We start from the raw sequence: 20305 nt of genomic DNA on the forward strand, positions 1-20305 counted from the left end.
CCAATTATTGTATTTAGTGATCACAACCCCCTTACGTTCATCAACAAAATAAAAAAATGAAAATCAGTGATTATTAAGGTTGAGATTGATGCTGCAGGAATACATTATTAACATCAGGCACATCAAGAGAAAGGATAATCTATTTATATATGTACCTTTACGTGTATATAAATACCATTCTATAATGTTTTATGTATATTTTGTTTCAGTCATAAAACTTAATGCGATGTGATTTTAATTATATGTTTATTTGACTAATATGTAAAAGAACGCTTTATTGTATGAATCTTTCTCTTTCTTATGAGAGGAAGTATTATGTATATTTCATTTTTATTGTGTGATGGCTTTTCTCAATGATTATATGATATATATATATATATATATATATATATATATATATATATATATATATATATATATATATATATATATATATATATAATGTGTGTTGGACGTTGGTCAGTAACTGAGTTAAGAACCTACCTTGCCATTCACATTTTATTTCATTTTGGTAAACAAAACATTACATAGCTAATACGTGTCTATGATTTTAGGTAATATTTTAACATCATTATTAATTGTAGGTAAACATGTTTACTGATGTTGAGTTCAGGTTCTAGCTTTATTTAGAAATTAAGAGTGTTCTAAAAGAAACTTGTTTATGAATTTAATGAAAAATTTCATTAAGTTAAGAGTATTTCCAGACAATGATTATTGATATATAGGTCAGGTGTAGAGTTATATAAGGCTAGTTACTCCAGAATTACTCATCTCTACCTTAACATCCAAAGTGGAATCAGTCTTATTCTTGTGTTCAGTTTTTATTGAGAGGATTTATGTATTTAAATTATTCACTGGAATTACAATGTGCTCAATAATGCTTCTTGGGCATTATCACTATTTTAGGATTACTCTGAATTCATTCAAAGATATTTAGGATTATGTCATTATGATACATCAATATCGTTAGCACATCGCCACATTCCAAACTATTGGTCCATCAGTACATTCAGTAACGGAATTAATTCGGAACACAGCCGTGTGTTATTTAATTTAATTTTCATGTTGTAGTTAGGGAAATAAATGAAATTGTTGAATTTTACAGAACTTGTTGGTTTTCGCTCATTAATGTTACTTCATTTAAGACAATAGAATCCTGACTCTCTCTCTTTCTCTCTCTCTCTCTCTCTCTCTCTCTCTCTAGATATATAGATGTGTGTGTGTGTGTGTGTGTGTGTGTGTGGACATAGAACTGCATCCCTCCCCCCTCACGATTTCAATTCTAAACATGTTATGGCCTGTATCCGTAAAACTTAATAGCTGACCACTTAATGTTTGCCCTCCCCACATATACGACCCCCACCCACCCCCAATCCGGAAACAATCTCTGCGGGCGCCCTTAACAACGAGATGCATACATAGCAGCTAACGTGATTTGTAGGTCCTAGGCACTAGGTAAAATTTTCAAGTAAGTCCCTGTGAATTACAAATTTTAACGGCGTGGACCCCTTAACAGATGTGAACCCCCGGAATGTTGTCCTTATTATCCTACCAAGTCCGCGGCCCTGGATGCGTACACCATGCAGTCGAACAAATGTTAAAATTTAAACATTCTAACTGTGAACTATGCATTATACTTATTTAGGCTAAATTACATGTACATGTATACATAAGTTCAGTCAGCTTAAACTGAAACACATACCAGACCGATATATGTATATACAAGTAAAAGAGATACATATATGAGTAACACCTTTAGTACACATATTTCGGGCATTGCACAATACCTGTTGATCAATCTCCAAGTCAGCGGAACCACAACATTGCCGCCCGACTGGCTAAATTAACCAGGTGTGATTTAGTTTGATGACTTGCCGATCTTAGCTGCATACTAATACTTTTTTTCGCCAGGGTATTCGTTGATAATTGTTATGTCGCTTCCGGGAAAATAGAACTAGAACGGATTTAATTTGTTCAGCAACGCACTACATCTATTTCCTTGGGCAGCATTTAGAAGCTCCGTGGTCAAAGCAGGTGAGAAAAACACATTAATTCGCACGGTATTCACTGCGCGTTTTATATAATGCATGTCATCTTCGTAACCAACACCAAATCCTAGCTCTAGAAATGTATCACATATAGCAACATGCTCATCGATAGATGGAATGTTGTCTCTTTTTTTTCAAGCTCTAATTGTTCTTCCAACTTTCCTAGGGGTTGGGGAGGGTGTAGGCAGAGGCGCTCGCATAATTATTTTCGTTGTAAATATGTAGTAGTTAGCTAGTAAGTTTTACGGATGCAGGCCGAAACATGTTTGGAGGTGAAATCGGGAGGGGGGGGGGGCAAGCAGAGTCGACCGGGGTGGGGTGGGGAGGCAACCAGAGATATATAACCGGGGCCCAAGCCGAACAATACTTTTTAATTTTATAAAAGAAAATTTTTGTTGGAACAAGAACTAGGGGAGACCCAGATGTTTCTTACCCCAGGGCCAGTGATCTCTCCCTATGGCACTGAGGGCAAGTCTCTCTCTCTCTCTCTCTCTCTCCAAAACGGTGGAGATCTGAAGGCCTATATATCGTCATGTTTGGGTAAAGAAGACGAGGAGGTTGGAATCGATTCCGGTCTCCAGATAGCTTGAGAAAAGAAAGCGAAATATAATGTCAGCCCCCACCCCCATAAAAGCTTAGTTCCATAGAGTCCCTACATATACTATGGAGAGACAAATGTACTGGTTCCATTTGAAAAAGATATTGTTTGCTCGACATCTCTCGTTTGGTTATAATGGTTTGCGCTCTCTCAATCTCTCTCTCTCACTCTCTCTCTCTCTCTCTCTCTCTCTCTCTCTCTCTGTTAACTCCATTGATTGTCGCAAGACGCAAGAAATAGCGTCCCGATGTCTGTCCGTCGTTCGTATATTTCTTTTATTGTTTGAATCCCTAAAAGTGCACCAATAATGAGAAAAGAATGAAGAAATGCCACCGGAAATCGAAGTAAAATTTTGCAAGATCACAGAGTTGTAATGGGGGTTGGATTGTAAAGTATGTACATCAGACTGTATTTCCTATTTCTATACAAGAATTGGGGTCCATCATTGGACTACAGATTAACCGCCTGTGCTTTATAAAGCATCCTTGGGGATTAGGGATCACAGCATTAAAAGTAAAATTTACAGAACGAATTGCATTTTTTTTTTTTTTTTTTTTTTTTTTTTTTTTAAAGGATGTGATGGACATTGTAGTTTTATCTTAGGCTGCCATGTAAGGAATGGCTTGAGTTTCACAAGTTAAACAGAGTACCGTCTATACTCACTTATAAGTTAGGTGTATCTGCACAGATACATAGATCTACCGTAGGATAATACGCCAGCAGATCTGGGTCTATACTGTTTGTATTTGCATATAAGCGAGTACAGATAGTGTATGAAATATTGCTTTGCAGTGGTACATTTAACAATTATATTTACTTGCTAAACTTATTCACTGCTTGCGAAATAATAACTTCACATGTAGCAAATATTTGGCAATGTAAGTTTGAAAATAGTTACTTTCTTAGAGTATACATGTACATTTATATTCTATACCTCTATTTAGTTCAATAAGTAGTTTATACTTAGACAACTGCCCATATAATAAATACATGATACGTACAGGATGTCACCCATGAGTGAGTGTAATGATCACTGGTGTATTGGCCTAGAGTCACTTGGGCGATTTCTGAATGTTAATATATATTTAACGCCACTTAATTCGAGAACTGGTTACCTTCTGTTCACAAACGTTTAACTTGATCAGAACACGTATATTCCATTTTAAAGTCGATACTTTTCTTTTGAAATTGTGTCTGTTTTCGTCTTGTGGGATGTGGTCTTAACATGTTACAAGTTATTTCATGATAAGAAAATTGAGATTCGGGATGGAGTATACGGAATTTCTTTTACAGTTTTTAAAATAATCTTTAAAGAGTTGAATACACATTCTTAGACCATTACTCAAGGTAGACCTTTTGCAGCATCCAAAATCGCGCTATCGGCGAAAAGACGAAAGTGTTCACAGAGAGAGAGATGTTGTTGTAGGGTTTAACGCCATTTTTCAGCACAATGTAGGCTATACATGATAGCCTATATAAATGGTGGTGGAAGAACCGGGGAAAATCATGGATAGAACCACCGACCCACGAGAAGCTACTTGGCAAGCTTTCTCACATACCACATTGGCCGAACCCGAGACTCGAACCCACGCAGACAAAGGTGAGATGGCAGTGATCCTTTAGAGAGAGATAGAATAACCAAGTCAGGAGAATAAAAGAAGACAATATTTTTTAAATAAATTTGTCTATTGAAGCAATTCAAGAAAATGTCACACATCGAAAGATTATTTAAACTATACAGAAGAATAAATCAAGTAACCTATAACAAGAAAACCTTGATAAGAATCATTCCAAAGAACATAACCTTGAAATTACTCTTTGATATTCTGAAAAACTAGCCATTATAACATTTACACAGTTTAAAAATGTTTCAGAACGTTTGTCATGAAGATTTATAATGTACTGTTCAAGTTTCACATTTTTATGGCAGCAAGTTTTATTAGTGGTACAGAATTTTCTAGCAGGTCGGGTTTCTCATTGGCCTCAAATGGGTTCAGATATACCTTAATCTTGGGGATTTCCGATTTAACTCGATCTTGGATGGGTTCCGAATTACCTCGATTTTGTGTGGGTTCAGATTTACCTCAATCTTCGGTGGGTCAAGAATGTTGTAAATACGCGGGAGCACTTTCTCTGAGACAGCATACTCGACCTCTCCTTTGAAAACTTATTAAAGCATTGTACTTGTTCAGAAATGTTAACTAGTTTGTATACCAATGATTATAAAACACGTCAGTAATTTAAATTAATTATATTTCTTTCATTTCGATGACGCAACAATTTTCAGCGGAAAAAATGTTGGTTGTAAAATACGGTTCGAAAATAAATTAGGCATACAATAATTCCTCCATTTTTTGGGGTGGGATATTACCTGTTTGATCTTTTAGACCAGTTAGGGTGCCACCATCCCTTTTTATGGTTATAAAATTTTGCAAAATCTTTTTTAAAACTGTATTGTTACCCGAATATATTATAGTTTATTATTGTAAAATTTGTAGGGTTTTATTGTTTTTATTCTTTTCAGTAACTTTTTCAGTTTATTTCAAATTCAGAATTATAGTTCATTCTAGGTCATGGTCATAATTTAGTTTAGAGTAATTTTTCCTATTCTCTTGTTTGTCCTTTTTCATTTCTTTTTCTTCTCTCTACTGTCTTCGTTCTACGATAGCTCCCTAGGTTTATATTGTTTCTTTTGTCTTCATGTTCGGTCTCCCCTTTTTCTCTCTCCGTTGTTGTTGTTTTAGTTTTTGGCCTTTTTTTTTTGTTATTGTTTAACTTTTTGTTGCTGTTCTTCTTTCCCTTGACGTTCTTGTTGCAGTTGTTTTATATGGTGTTGTATTTGTTGTTTCCCATTTCGTTCTAATGATTTCACTTTAGCTTTTGGAGTCTGTTGTTATTTTTGCTTTTGTTGTTGTTGCTGTTGTTGTTGTATTTTTTCCTTTATTGGGTTCGTTAACTGTTTTAGCTACTGCTGTTCTTTCGGTCAATATCCTAAGACTTTACTTCTCAAGAATGAGTGTCAAAATTAGTTTCTCTTGCGATACTAGGTACATCTTTGTCACGTTATGGAAAAATTTATTACGACTGTAGAACCTATTCTGAACACAAAGAAACTGCATTTCTGTTGTTTAACAATTACGTAACGACCTGTCCGCGGTAAATTCAAAGGGAATTCTACAACCTGGATGACGAGTTAGAGACTCTGGTGTTTGTTTTGCAATCAGTCATTGATGTCACGACCGGCTTGAAAGCAATCCCGGGCTTTGGTAAATGTAAATCCGAGTATAACGAGTAATTGTTAAATTACCCAAGGCAGTTTTCAAAGAGCCCGGACTCTAACCAGTCCAAACTGAGATATTCAAATATAGAACAGAGTCTAAATAAGCAGCTATGTAAGTTCAGACCAAATCCATTTTTTCAATCAGTACATGTGTGAACCTCGCCAGGGGTGGATCATAGATAAGTTGAGAGGCATTAGACTGTACTCCAAGTTATGCGCTCGTTTAAAGGGCGGGAAGGAATTCTAGTGGAATTCTATGTTGGATTTGCGAGAAAAGGCTTCTTGAGGTAACATATCTTCGCCAGAATTTGCGTTACTTTCTTAAATAAGTCTTGCATGATTGACACATTATTATGTGCATTTGATTTATTAGAAATGGAATCATCCATGTATAGCTGAGTTATCAACATATCATAACGTAGCATATAGTGAATTATTTACATGCAAGATTAACGTATGTAGACTGTTGGATTGGAATCGAAATAAATTGTGTAATTTACTATGTTACATCGTAATGCATAACTGAATGTATGAGTGAATAGTATTAGAACTTGTATATGCTTTATCAGTATTCGAATATATAGATTGTGAATTATGCAGAGTTAAGCAATGTTGGACTTATGCACACATAATTAGAATTTGTATATTTGTTTGCCTCTTTTATAATTCGTAGGGTAGAAAATGCGTATGATTGCTATTGATGATGATAATTTACTATATCGAGAAGTTCAATTTAGGGATGTGTATGCATGTATTAGAACTCGTTAAAGATATTGTTATAGCACAATTATTACAGAACAAAGCTTGAATGGAATATTTTGATGTGAGTGCGGGAGTTGACCTGATAATTTATTCGGGATTCTGATGAAATGTCTGAGAGAGTGTGGCGAATTTTCCCGAGATCAGAGTAGGGAGACAAGAATATACGCCCCTCCTAATTCTACAGGAAGCCTCCCGGATGGGTGTTAGAGTCGACCTCTAAAGATCGGAGACAAGGGAAGAGACGTGGAGAACACGTGGTAGGCGTTCATTGTGTGACGTCAGCAGTGTGTGTGGAGGTGTAGTACCGGAAGGAGCAATGTGATAGAGTACCGGAAGTGTCGGAAGGACAGATCCATGAGTGCCAGGAGAGCACGTAGTCAAGGGGTATAGGAAGTACCAATAAGAAACAAGAGGCAGACAGTGATTGACAGATGAGTAACAGGGACAACACTGAAAGAAAATACTCTCACTTAAGACCTTTAATTTCATGTGATGAAATAGTAATTGGCAACTGTGAATAAGTCACTGATTGTACTTGTTCGGAAGAAATTGTGATGAAGAAATTTGTCGATGTTATTGAATGCATTAGCTATATTTTATTAAATTGTTTTACGTTTCACCTTAGTTATTTATATACCTAGACCGTCGGCTTTGCTGACTGTGGTCTCGGAGCTATTTAAATTTTAATTTTCCACCTTCACCGGTATTTGAAATATTACCTTAGGGGGCACGTGACAACCTTACGGTCGGGACGCAGTGAGTTATTAATAGAGAAATGTCGAGCTCTAAAACGCCCATTGACTTTTTTACCCGTACACTTTACGGCCTCCACCCTTTGATACCTCTGACACATCCACTCACGTATATCATCTAATATAGCGACTTATGAAACTACGACTGCTCTAACTACATCGACTTCTTAACAAATATATCTTGTTAAATAGGCTTGCTTGTTGGTTCAAGCAGCACTGTTTCGCCAACCGCGGAAACTGTAAAACCAGCGAAACAAACACTAACATCTGCAGTGTCTATGAAACGGTAGGCCTCGGTTAAATTAGCATAAACCTAAGGATCCTGTTGTAAATAACTATATATCCAGCTGCAAAACGAAAGGACATATATTATAAACCGACGGTAATATAAGAAAAGACTCCTGTTTTTAAATCTTTCACGTCAATATAATTACATTTATTGCAACAAAGTGAATGTATCTATTTTCGTTTTTACAAGTTAGAGCAAGAACTATTTTGTCGAGCTATTTGGAGGCCGGAATTTTTATTGTTAATCAATTGCCAGCCTCAGTTCTCCCCATGGGCGTCCTCATTTGCCTCCCACCAAATCCGCTCTAAACATCTTTTTACCTACATCCATAAAGCTCAGTAGACACCCACCACATGTTTGCCCTTGCCATCTCTGCCGAAACATATAAGATCTGTCCCTTATCGAAGATATTTTGGTGTTTTCGAACTGAATTTGTTACGGTTTTGTTTTTTTCAGCAATGACGAACAGTTTTCATGACGTTCTGAAAAGATGTCTTCAGTTTATTCCCTGGGAAAGAGGATTACAGCCCACACTTCCGGCTAGCCATGTTTCCAAGGTGCTTCACGAACCTAGCATATTAGCAGGATACCGTCTGCCGAACCAGCGATGGTTATACTATGTGAAAAGCTTGTTTCAGCTTCACAACGAAACCCTGAACATATGGACACATCTTATAGGGGCCTTGTTGATCGTGCATCGGTTACACATCTACTCAGAAGAGTATGACTATTTAAAAGATCCCCATTCCTGGCCAGTCTTAGCGTTCGGAATTTGTAGCATAATATGTGACTTTACCAGTAGCTGCGTGCATCTTCTTCACTCTAAGTCTCCATACGTCCATTACATAGCATTCATGGTGGATTACATTGGAGCCACGATGTACAGCTTTGGATCGGGTCTTGTATACTACTACGTTCAGTCAGACCCATTGTTTTACAGAATCTTTGGACATTGGTTTCTTGCGATTTTAGCCCTTGTAACAGTCTTGAATTTTCTCGTGCTTTGTGGAGCAAAGGTATGCTATGGCGAAGATCCTGGCAATTTAAAACGTAAATATTTTTTTCTTGGGTCCATGGCTTTTGAAGCCTTTACGTGTACAATCCCAGTGGTTCCGAGGTTTATTTCATGCGCCAAAAATGAAGAAGATTGTACCTCAACAGCAGTCGAGTGCATTGTAATTGTAATGTTTCTGTTTGTTCTCCAAGCCATGGCTTTTGCAGCACACCAGCCCGAGAAAACATGGCCGGGAAAGTTTGACATCGTAGGCCATGGGCATCAAATCTTCCATGTGCTGACGGTCATAACCCAGATGTACCAGTTGGGGACAGCTCATTTTTTCAACATGCAGGGATTAAGTAGCCATGCTGAACCAGATCTTATCATGATTCTCATTACGATACTACTGATTATCGCAACGGATGCCATGGTACTTTGGAATTTACGAAGTTACGTCTCAAGATGTTTGTCCAAATTCCAGTGAACGTAGGCCACCAAAAAAAAAAAAATAGAATAGCGCTAGATTTCTCGTTCATTCTGATGTGGCAGGTCCTGTAATATAACTCGTGTGATTTATTCTGTTTTGGTTACTTCTTTGTTTGTTTTAGAATGAATTAAAGCGAAAATACAATTTGCTAAGTTAAAACGTCGGCCAAAACATGAGGATAATATTTGAAGTTCATATTATTTCCTTAGATTTTCGGGAGATACTGTACCATTCACCCTTGTTAGTGGTCGTTGTTCGCACATAATCATTGTACCGTATATATTAGTATATAAGTTGTGTTCAACTGCAACCTGCACAGACCCATATCTGAAGGCGCACTCTGTGACCGCAGATCTGGGTCTATGCTGTTTGTAATCAGTAGAACATGCATCCTAATTTACATTTTGCAGCAGATAAAGGTAAGTGTTGATGCAAATGGATTCGAATTATAAGCGAGTATATACGGTATTTGCTAACTAACCATTCACCAGTTCGATTGATAATATACTAGTTATTAGCTTTCACACGTTGTCAACTCTACTGTTATCGGTCAATGAGCAGGACAAACAGCTTTTACAAAGGATTGCCATCGCTAAAGTTAACTGTTTGTTATGCGTCGGTTAGGCGAAGCGTATTGTTATATTGCCCGTCGGTCTATCTATTACTGAATTCCTTTCAGTACAATAATTCCATTTGCCTACCATCTACAGTTACCAAACTTAAACTTGGAGGAAGCAATAACCCATCAATTTCTGGGTCAAAAGACCAAACGTGAAAGAAGAAAAATGGTATGGTTTCCGCAAAATACCTTCTCCAATTCCTACAGTTACCAAATGTTCTGCATGGCTTGCACATCGGATAAGAATAAATGTCTATTTCTGGGTCAAAGGTTTAAAGTCAGGGTCACCGTGACTGAATGAAGAAACATGGCTTCCTCAAAATACTATAACTTCTACTTAACATACTCGAAGAAGACATCGTGGATGGCCTGCACTTGGGGTAATCAAAAAGACTTCCAGTTTAGTTTGGTCAATGCTCAAGATCGAAGTCACTAAACAAAAAGATGAGGGTCAATATCACTGACTGAAGGAAGAAAAATATTTTCTTTTCAAACTAACTTTAGCTCTAGACCATGCACTTTGAGTAAGGTTCATACCGGACTTACGGTATATAACAGGGGTATTGATTTGGAGAATGAAAGGTCAAAGCACAAGGTCATTGTCGCTCAAAACAAATGGGTTGTACAAAATAGCCTTCTTTAGTAAGTTGCTCTTTTAGGTTTAACGCCATTTTTCAGGGTAAAGTAGGCTATACTTGGTGAAAGAAGAAAGAAGAACCCAGAGGATACCCCATTAAGAACCACCTACCCTCGGGTAGTCTATAGTAAATTTCTCCTTCAAATACGTTCCTCAATCTCATTACGTTAGAATATTAGCCTGTTAGCTCGCGAAACTAGCCCTGCTAAAAGACACAATTCGTCTTTTCCTGTTAATTGATAAAGGGCAATATATATATATATATATATATATATATATATATATATATATATATATATATATATATATATATATATATATATAATTTATGCTTTGTTTTCTTTTCTCGTGTCGTTTCAGCGAAAATGTCATCAAAATGCTGTAAATGCTACTTCTGAGAATGGAAGTGTCCTCCCAACGGGCGTAAGTCCCCGATCATGGCCTTTGGGGGTCTAAGTCAGGAGACATGGGGTATGTACCGGATCTATTGGATCCAACTTCTTAGATCACCAAACCGTCTTCTATACCACCATCATACAGGCCAACCAGTCGCCGGGCAAACTAGCCGCCTACTCCGGTAGTGTTGGACTTCCGTATCTAAACTGCTTGTCCACGAGGGAGAGCTAGTGACATTTTCAAAGTGGATGAAATTGAGTGTTCGATACCACCTGATATGACTTATCAGAACTACAAGCAGACCCAGATTGGAACTGGGCACACCGTGAGTGTGACGAAGCTCTTTCAAATCAGACATACTCAGATCCGACCATGGAACAGACTGACTAACCTTTGGCTTTAAAGCCGCCGTCGTGGACATTTATAGGATGTTGGCTACATTAGAATGCCCTCAACCCCCTACCGCTACTCAACACAACAAAGGTAAAGAATTGACAGATCTTGACGAGAGGGAAGAGACGCCGTCCTTGTGGCTCTTTCCCCAATCGGCTTGAATTAAGGTGATCAATGGCCGGCTGCCGGGTAGCATTGGTGACGCGGAAAAGCCATGTTCAAGCGACATTTTGATCTCGCTGTTGTAAAACTTAGACGCCTTCATTTTTGACCTTGATAAGAATGTATCAGCTGTTCATATATCGACTCCACTGTTTTATAAAGTGGACAAAATGTGTTCCATATCACGCCAGCGCTGGTTTGAACGCAGTTGCTACTCTCGGAGATGTCCGGTAATAGCCATGTTTGGACAAGGGATCTTTTCAGCCATATATTTACCAAAACCGATCCCAACCCAATGTCAGGAGACAAATCTAACCAACCTAGGAGGGAATCCTATAGAAGCTGCGATAAATCAGGAGCCTCCTATCAGTAAACACGGCCACTCATCGAAAAGCAGGCAGTTGAGATTTGGCAAAGGGCACAGTTGCTGATGTTTTTTTTCTTTCAAGCCTGTTTCTTATTCGGAAAGCGAACGACAAGTTGAGAATGATCAATGAGTAAAATCGCCTCAACCAATTCATTGCTCCACCGAAATTCAAGATAGAGAGGGCGAGATCAGACCGCCTCTCCGTCCGAAGGGACAATTATGCTGTCATTCTCAATCTAACCTATCATGTCCTTCACAACCCATCATCACGAATTGTTTCATTTTTACTTACCGAAACATGGCTTGTCAGTTCAAAATCCTATCTTTTTTCCTCACCATCAACCCTTGGGGTTTTTACCAAGATTTTGAACCGGGTCCTCACCCTGTACCGATCGACATCATCTAGAACCACGGCAGCGTACCTGGACGACATACATCAGAAACAGGTTAAGTTCTATTCTACACCGAGACAGAAACGATATTCTCTTACTTTCAATGATCTAGGTTTTCTAGTGAACTGGGAAAAGTCCGAACTTTGTCCATCCCAGCTTTTTGCCCTTCTGGGTATGAAGTTTATCACTAACCTGAATTTGGTACGACTCCCTCGTGTTCGCGTTATTAGGATCGTTGAACCGGAATTGGATTTCAGCAAGAGTTCTTGCAACTCTTCTGATTATTCATTGCATCAGCGGACTTGATCCCGCTCGTCTCTCTTTTCATTCTCTCCTTACAATGACGTTGCTAGCATAATGGCGAAAAGCCTATTTTTAAGTCCCCTCAATCGAACGGTCATGATCGTGTCTGAGATACGATCAATCGCGTAACCAAGGTTGGTTTACCATTGAGATTACGATGGGGAAGCCCTAAGGCGGAAATAATGGTATGTACGCACGCTGGTAGGTACGATTGGGTTACCCACGTTGCGCCGGATTTCACTATCGTCAGCGGCATGTGGGAGCTAGCACAGCGGCCTCTAAACATCAATCTTCTAAAAAAAATGAAGGCTGTAAGGAATACTTTTCACATTTTGGAAATATCGACTCTAAGGTAAAACGGTCATTATGTCCGATAACTCTGTGGTGGTAACCTATATTCTCAAAGGGCAGGGGGACACCAAAATCACCCAACCTGTGTGTTATAATTTGGCAGTTTCTCCGTTTGTGGACAGACTCGATATCAACTTAGAAATCAGACACATTTCTGGCAGAGTCAAAGCCTTGGCCGACACTGTCGAGGAGAGGTCAATTCCTGCATACTAAATAGTCTCTCCATCAATCGGTTTTCAATCCGATCTGCACATTTTGGGGGCGTAAGTTGATCGACGTTTTTGCGAGAAGGTATAATCACGAGTTGCCACCTTCATCTTTCCAGTCCCATAATCAGAAGCTTGGGCTGTGGATGAACTGTCAATCGGTTTGCATGGGTTTGTTGCATTCGCCTACCTACCTTCATATGGTCTTGATAGGAAACATAAACCAGAAGTTACGGAGTTAGAAATACTAGATGATTCACCTGTCCTATGAGACAAGCTCTGCTCACTGATCTACTTGATCTAGCGATAGATCTTCCCAATAATATTCCGGCCACCCAATCTTCTTAAACAAGCACGGTCGCGAATGTTCCATCCCTGCACGGATCGTCTTCTTTTGCACGCTTTGCTCTTATCAGGACAGCCTTGCTAGAAAAATAGTTCAAATCTTCGATTGTAGATGGAATCTCGAGAGTAAGAAGGCCTTCCACTCTGAAGGTTTACGAGGGAAAGTGGCGTGTTTTCAGAGACTGGTGCCAGACTAATACTATCGCCCTAGGAGTGCCTTAGTCCCTCAACTGGCCGACTCTTTTCTTTGGCTCTTTGAAGAAAACAGTTTGCACCAATCACTATCAAAAACTAACGCTTCATGATATTGGAGACTTTCTGGCATAACAAACGACATGATAAAGACCTTTCTGATCTTTTACCCAATTTTGATCTCAATCAACCAAAAATCCCTCAGTTTCCAAAATGAAACCTATCCTGGATTTTAACATCGCTCAATTTGAATAAATTCGAGCCTTTATCCCAAACTTCGCACAAAATTTTAGTATAATACAAGGCATGTTTCGTAATCGCTTTAGCTTCCACGTGACGGGTAATCGATCTAAATGCCCCTCTGTTGACCCGAGCTATTTTAAGTTCAGATCGGATGGTTCGGTGGTCACCTTGACACAACCAGGCCTTTAGCCAAAACATAGGTTACCGTCCGTCGATAAAAAAAAAGAGTCGTCATGTGTTAGTCTCTTCCAGTGACAGGTCGAAAACAGCAGCAATGCAAGATCATGTTCGAGCTCTCACGCACTACTTGAAACGAGCAGAGACAAGTCATGGCACTCGCAAACGTCTCTTCTAACTGGTGAAAGCCGGGAAACGGGATATCACCTTCAAGTTGATGCTTCGTGGCTGAAGTGTTTTATACGCTTTGTGTACTCTGATGTCTCACAAGATCAGAGTCGCCTCATTAAGAAAACAGCTCATGAGATTCGAGCCATCTCTGGGAGCCTCGCGTTCGAACGTAACATGTCGATTCGAAATACAATAGAAGCTGTTGGCTGTCATGCAGAGTCAACCTTCTCGAGATTTTACCTCAGACATTTAGCGTCGCAGAGGCAAACCTTGAATCTGGTAGGTCCGGTGGTGGCAGCACAGACGGCCACCAGACGTAACTAAACCAGTCAACACAGCCTGTTAGCTTAGCTGGATTAGCCAGTGAAATTTTGCAAGTAAGAAGATTTCTGTGTTCATCTTCTTACCATTATGTCAGGGTCTACCCCAGGCTGTGTGGTTTATGTAATTGGGAGAATGGGTTATCGTTCATATGGGGAAGTCTGCCATCTTTCTCTGGAAGGATAATCGAAATAGAGGACGGATGCTCATCAGTTCCTCCTCATATTACCAATTCTTCTACTGTAATATGATCGGGAAACGTATTTGAAGGAGAAAGCAAAGTTTTTAAGCAAATTATTTTCTCCGAGAATACTTTCCTAATCACTTTACGTAAAAACCGTCATAACCACACAGCTTTTGATAGCAGTTTAATGTGTGTGATCCGTTTGATATTGCTTGTTTAATATATTCATAATGTCTTACACAAGCACCTTGCTTTTAAATTTTACGTATGACCAACTACAACATCCTTCCTGCCTAGTACCACTTACCTACATATCTAGCTTCCAAAGTACCCACTTTCCTATCTATTCAAACATGCATACACTATTTTTGTTTGACATATTCCAAAAAATCATTCAAATTACTGTTAAATAATTGTTTGACTTTACCCATAGCAATGCAAAGAATTAGATAACTTCTAACATATACCTTTTACATGTCCCAACATTCATGGTTAACCTGCCTCTTCAGAGAATACTTCTGAACCTTTTGGAGTAACGTCTGTGTATTATTGTAATGTTTCATCGATATAATGAAATTTGATGATTTAATTCGTTTGGATTTTGTGGGGTTTAATGCCATTTTCAGCACATGATGTGATATACAAGGCATCCTGTATATTTGTTGGGGGAAGAACCAGATAAGAACCACCCATACATAGATACATTTTTAATATAGAACAATTAGATACGCTGTTTTCATATTGACAATATATATTAGTCTGCAAAGGGGTCTCCTCTCAAATATTTCACATGGAAATACACTAGCAATCAACACAATTAAGTTTTAATAGGAACTACTTGGCTCCATGTCCCACTTAACGGGCCTGACCTGAACGTAACTGCGAAACTAATTACTCGGTCTGAGAAATATTTCTCAACACTGACTCCCTACAATCGAAGAATGAATCACTAAAATCTAATAAATCTGTAAAATGGAGACGTAAAAACAATTGGCGCATACCTTAGATCTACTACAATATTATTTGATTTGTTTTTTTTGCGCAACCAGAGGATGTAAATCATTGCACCGTTTTACAGTTTAAAGCTAAAAGCTTGAACAAACGTTTGACAAGAATGGTTAATCTTAAATGAGAAAAATGTCTCACAGGAAAGGTTAGACTAAAGCTGGAAACAGCATTCCACAGGAAGGGTTAAACTAAATCTGGGAACAGCATTCCACAGGAAGGGTTAATTTTAAGCTGGGACAAATGTTCCATATAAAGGGTTAATATAGACCTGGCAGAAATTTTCCACAGGAAGGATTAATTCAAAGCTGGGACAAGTATTTCAAAGGAAGGGTTAAACTAAAGCTGGGACCAGCATTCCACGGGAAAGGTTAAACTAAAGCTGGGACCAGCATTCCACAGGAAAGGTTAAACTAAAGCTGGAACCAGCATTCCACAGGAAGGGTTAAACTAAAGCTGGGACCAGCATTCCACAGGAAAGGTTAAACTAAAGCTGCGACCAGCATTCCACAGGAAAGGTTAAACTAAGGCTGGGACCAGCATTCCACAGGAAGGGTTAATCTTAAGCTGGGACAAATATTCCATATAAAGGGTTAATATAAACCTGGGAGAAATTTTCCACAGGAAGTATTAATTCAAAGCTGGGACAAGCATTTCAAAGGAAGGGTTAATCGGACTTCCTCTGTCACTAAGAACATTATCTTGAATATAAGTCTTCATGGTCACCACTCGTTGAGACGACTATTACATTAGTTACTTTTGTCTTCCGAAATATATTAAATTTTACATGCGTACTTTAATACGTGTTGTTTATGTATATGATATTGCTGCTTCATGCTGTAGCGTCACGAGTTTCCACAGTTTACTACAAGCAAATGTTCGATAAGGTGCCCGTTGATTAAAATGTTGTCTCTAATGCTCTAACACAAGTTTGCAAATAGCCAATTTTGCACAGTCATTATTAATATATAACCAGTTAAATTCTGCACTATATATCAATTATATCAACTATCTAACACACGTAGAATTTTTTAATTTAATAAAACTGAGCTAAAGCAGCACGTGCAGTTTTGATATTTCAGTTGTGATAAAATTGCATGCTTTATCATATGATGTAAGAAATAGTTTGATCTGAGTTTGTTAGTGTACACGCATTAAGTCTGATCTGGGTTTGTTATTGTACACCCATTAAGTTTGATCTGGGTTTGTTAGTGTACACGCATTAAGTTTGATCTGGGTTTGTTATTGTACACCCATTAAGTTTGATCTGGGTTTGTTAGTGTGCACCCATTAAGTTTGATCTGGGTTTGTTAGTGTAAACGCATTAAGTTTGATCTGGGTTTGTTATTGTACACCCATTAAGTTTGATCTGAGTTTGTTATTTGTACACCCATTAAGTTTGATCTGAGTTTGTTATTGTACACCCATTAAGTTTGATCTGGGTTTGTTATTGTACACCCATTAAGTTTGATCTGAGTTTGTTATTGTACACCCATTAAGTTTGATCTGGGTTTGTTAGTGTACACGCATTAAGTTTGATCTGGGTTTGTTATTGTACACCCATTAAGTTTGATCTGAGTTTGTTATTGTACACCCATTAAGTTTGATCTGGGTTTGTTAGTGTACACGCATTAAGTTTGATCTGGGTTTGTTATTGTACACCCATTAAGTTTGATCTGAGTTTGTTATTGTACACCCATTAAGTTTGATCTGGGTTTGTTAGTGTACACGCATTAAGTTTGATCTGGGTTTGTTATTGTACGCCCATTAAGTTTGATCTGAGTGTGTTATTGTACACCCATTAAGTTTGATCTGGGTTTGTTAGTGTACACGCATTAAGTTTGATCTGGGTTTGTTATTGTACACCCATTAAGTTTGATCTGGGTTTGTTAGTGTACACGCATTAAGTTTGATCTGGGTTTGTTAGTGTACACGCATTAAGTTTGATCTGGGTTTGTTATTGTACACCCATTAAGTTTGATCTGAGTTTGTTATTGTACACCCATTAAGTTTGATCTGGGTTTGTTAGTGTACACGCATTAAGTTTGATCTGGGTTTGTTATTGTACGCCCATTAAGTTTGATCTGAGTTTGTTATTGTACACCCATTAAGTTTGATCTGGGTTTGTTAGTGTACACGCATTAAGTTTGATCTGGGTTTGTTATTGTACACCCATTAAGTTTGATCTGGGTTTGTTAGTGTACACGCATTAAGTTTGATCTGGGTTTGTTAGTGTACACGCATTAAGTTTGATCTGGGTTTGTTATTGTACACCCATTAAAGTTTGATCTGGGTTTGTTATTGTACACTCATTAAGATTGTTTGCTCCGCTGGCTTTGCTGTGGACTTTTGCTAATAGAGTACTTTTCTATCTAATGAATTCTATGTATTTATTAAGTAGTTTTGAAAGAAAAATGCGTCTTTCTATAGTATGGCAGTAGTGTTAACAATGCGTGATATTTCTGGTATATTTGACTCTGTACGTGCGTACGTACTTATGTATGTATGTATGTATGTATGTATGTATGTATGTGTGGGGGGTGCGTGCGTGCATGCATGCATGCGTGCGTGCATGCATGCATGCATGCATGCATGCATGTATGTATGTATGTATGTATGTATGTATGTACGCATGTCCTAGAAATGAAAAGAGGTTTATTTATATTAATAGAGCTGAAGGTTAGAAGAAATATAATCACATGAAAACCACTTTTTATTCATTATTCTCCGACCGCTCCGGCTTCCTAGTGTTTAGAGCGTCCGACTAGGATGCGGGAGGTCGTGGGTTCAAACCACGGCCGAGTCAAACCAGGAACTTATAAAAATGGTACTAACAGCTGTCTCGCTAGGTGCTCAGCATTAGGAGGTTAGTGTTGGGACAGGTTGGTGTCGGGATAATGCGACTGGGTGGAACATCATAATACATGTCTGCGGCATAATGCCCCATTGTTAGACCACTATAAACTACCACATTGCAGACATCGTAGCGATATGACTGCAAAACTGTTAAAGCTACATTAAAACTTCAAACCATACACGCATATTTCCACATGGGATGCATATTGCTTTGACAGTAAAGTAAAGTATCGTGTTTCGGCACTATACACATTAAAATAGCTAATTTATGGTAAACTTCTGTTCCAACCCCCTTTGGCATAGCAACTAATTTGTATTTTTCAAACCATACTAAGTTCGGACATGTAACTTCAATCAAGTCATTTAGCCGTAGCAAATATCTCACGATCGTCTCCCTAATCTGCTACATTTACGTTTTGTTTTCTCATTTGAGAGTGGCGCTCGTTAGCGTTGTGTCTTCGTCGTTTGAGATGACAAGAACGTGATTTCAATGACTATTATCTTGAACGTAGCGACTTTTTGTGGTACATGCACCCTGAAAAGACACATGCACAGAACTATTTGGTGGTGAAGTCGGGTAACGTCATGAATATCAGAGAATATATTGGGAAACAAAAAAGAAAAGAAAAGAAAGTTGTTGTTGTAGGGTTTAACGCCATTTTCAGCACAATATAGGTTATACATGGCGGCTAGTATAACTGGTGGAAGAGGAACCCTGGAAAATTCCGGGAAGAACCACTGACTAACGAGAAACTACTGGCAAGTTTTCTCACGTACCCATGTTAGCCTAGCCTAAGAGTCGAACCCAGGGTGAGATGGCAATGATCCGAAACGGTGAGTGTTTTAGACCACTAGGCCAATCGGGGCCCAAAAAGAAGAAAGTGTGAACACAAAAACATGTTTGTTATTCGCGTTATTACAACCGTTTACTTAAGTTTGTCTTTGAGTATGACAATTTGTGTAGTAAGATCATGCCTGTGTGATATTAAGGCGGAGGAATAGGATGTATTTTTCGTATGAAAATGGTCCCATTTGAAGGATAGTTGCCTGTTTGACACTTTATTGGCATCTTCCGATTATAGTCCAATAAAACAGCTTTGCACACCCATTTTCACTCTGATGTACGAATTGATGTATAATGTTCCCTGTTCATTAAAATGTGCGATACAGATCTGTCCGCAATTCAGTAGTGTACGGTTTAGACACTTAGCGGTATAAGTATTTGGTTACAGCTGTATGTAGCTATGAAATTCAAAATGGCTTAAGACATAACATCGTGATATTCGGCATGGATATACAAGTCCTCAAAACATATGATTTAATCTGGAAAGATTCTGTGCATATTACCAAAACGACCCACAAACAGTCCGTGGCTCAGGAATGCAAGAAATACCGGTAAGACCCACAAACAGTCCGTGGCTCAGGACTGCAAGAAATACCGGTAAGACCCACAAACAGTCCGTAGCTCAGGAACGCAAGAAATACCGGTATGTGTATAACATGTACACCGCTGTGTTACAGACAGATCTGTGTGCAAACATTCTCCATTTATTGAATAGGCGACATCATATCCTCCCTCAAATCGTCCATTAGCTATGGGGGAGGATGATTTATCAAACTACGTTCGATATTGATATTATTGATCAGTATGTTGGAATGTGACGAACATATCTTGTGTGGTTTTACAGCTTTGATTTATAGCTTTTCTCTATTGGTTTATCCATATTTATCTTCGAATTTTGCAAAATTAAACAACACGATTCATGTTTTCT

General features: G+C 38.4%; 1 protein-coding gene across 2 annotated transcripts; it reads left to right on the plus strand.

The window, feature by feature from the left end:
• The first annotated feature begins 1705 nt into the window (after positions 1-1705).
• Positions 1706-20297, plus strand: LOC149805755 (membrane progestin receptor alpha-like). Of its 2 annotated transcripts, XM_089950428.1 has the most exons (3): positions 1706-2034; positions 6873-6945; positions 8186-20297. In XM_089950428.1, the coding sequence occupies exon 3, from the start codon at positions 8188-8190 to the stop codon at positions 9208-9210; it is 1023 nt and encodes a 340-aa protein (XP_089806554.1). In that variant the 5' UTR covers positions 1706-2034; positions 6873-6945; positions 8186-8187; the 3' UTR covers positions 9211-20297. The 2 variants fall into 2 exon arrangements, with proteins under 2 accessions (XP_089806554.1, XP_089806553.1); XM_089950427.1 differs by lacking the exon at positions 6873-6945 and having other exon boundaries at positions 1708-2034.
• Positions 20298-20305: the final 8 nt, after the last annotated feature.

This window comes from Sinohyriopsis cumingii, chromosome 2, assembly GCF_028554795.1.
Source record: "Sinohyriopsis cumingii isolate HCF-2022 chromosome 2, ASM2855479v2, whole genome shotgun sequence".
NCBI classification, from domain to species: domain Eukaryota; kingdom Metazoa; phylum Mollusca; class Bivalvia; order Unionida; family Unionidae; genus Sinohyriopsis; species Sinohyriopsis cumingii.

What these genes read in the sequence shown, in the direction of transcription:
- LOC149805755 (XM_089950428.1), top strand. Translation starts at nt 8,188, where the DNA reads ATGACGAACAGTTTTCATGACGTTCTGAAAAGATGTCTTCAGTTTATT.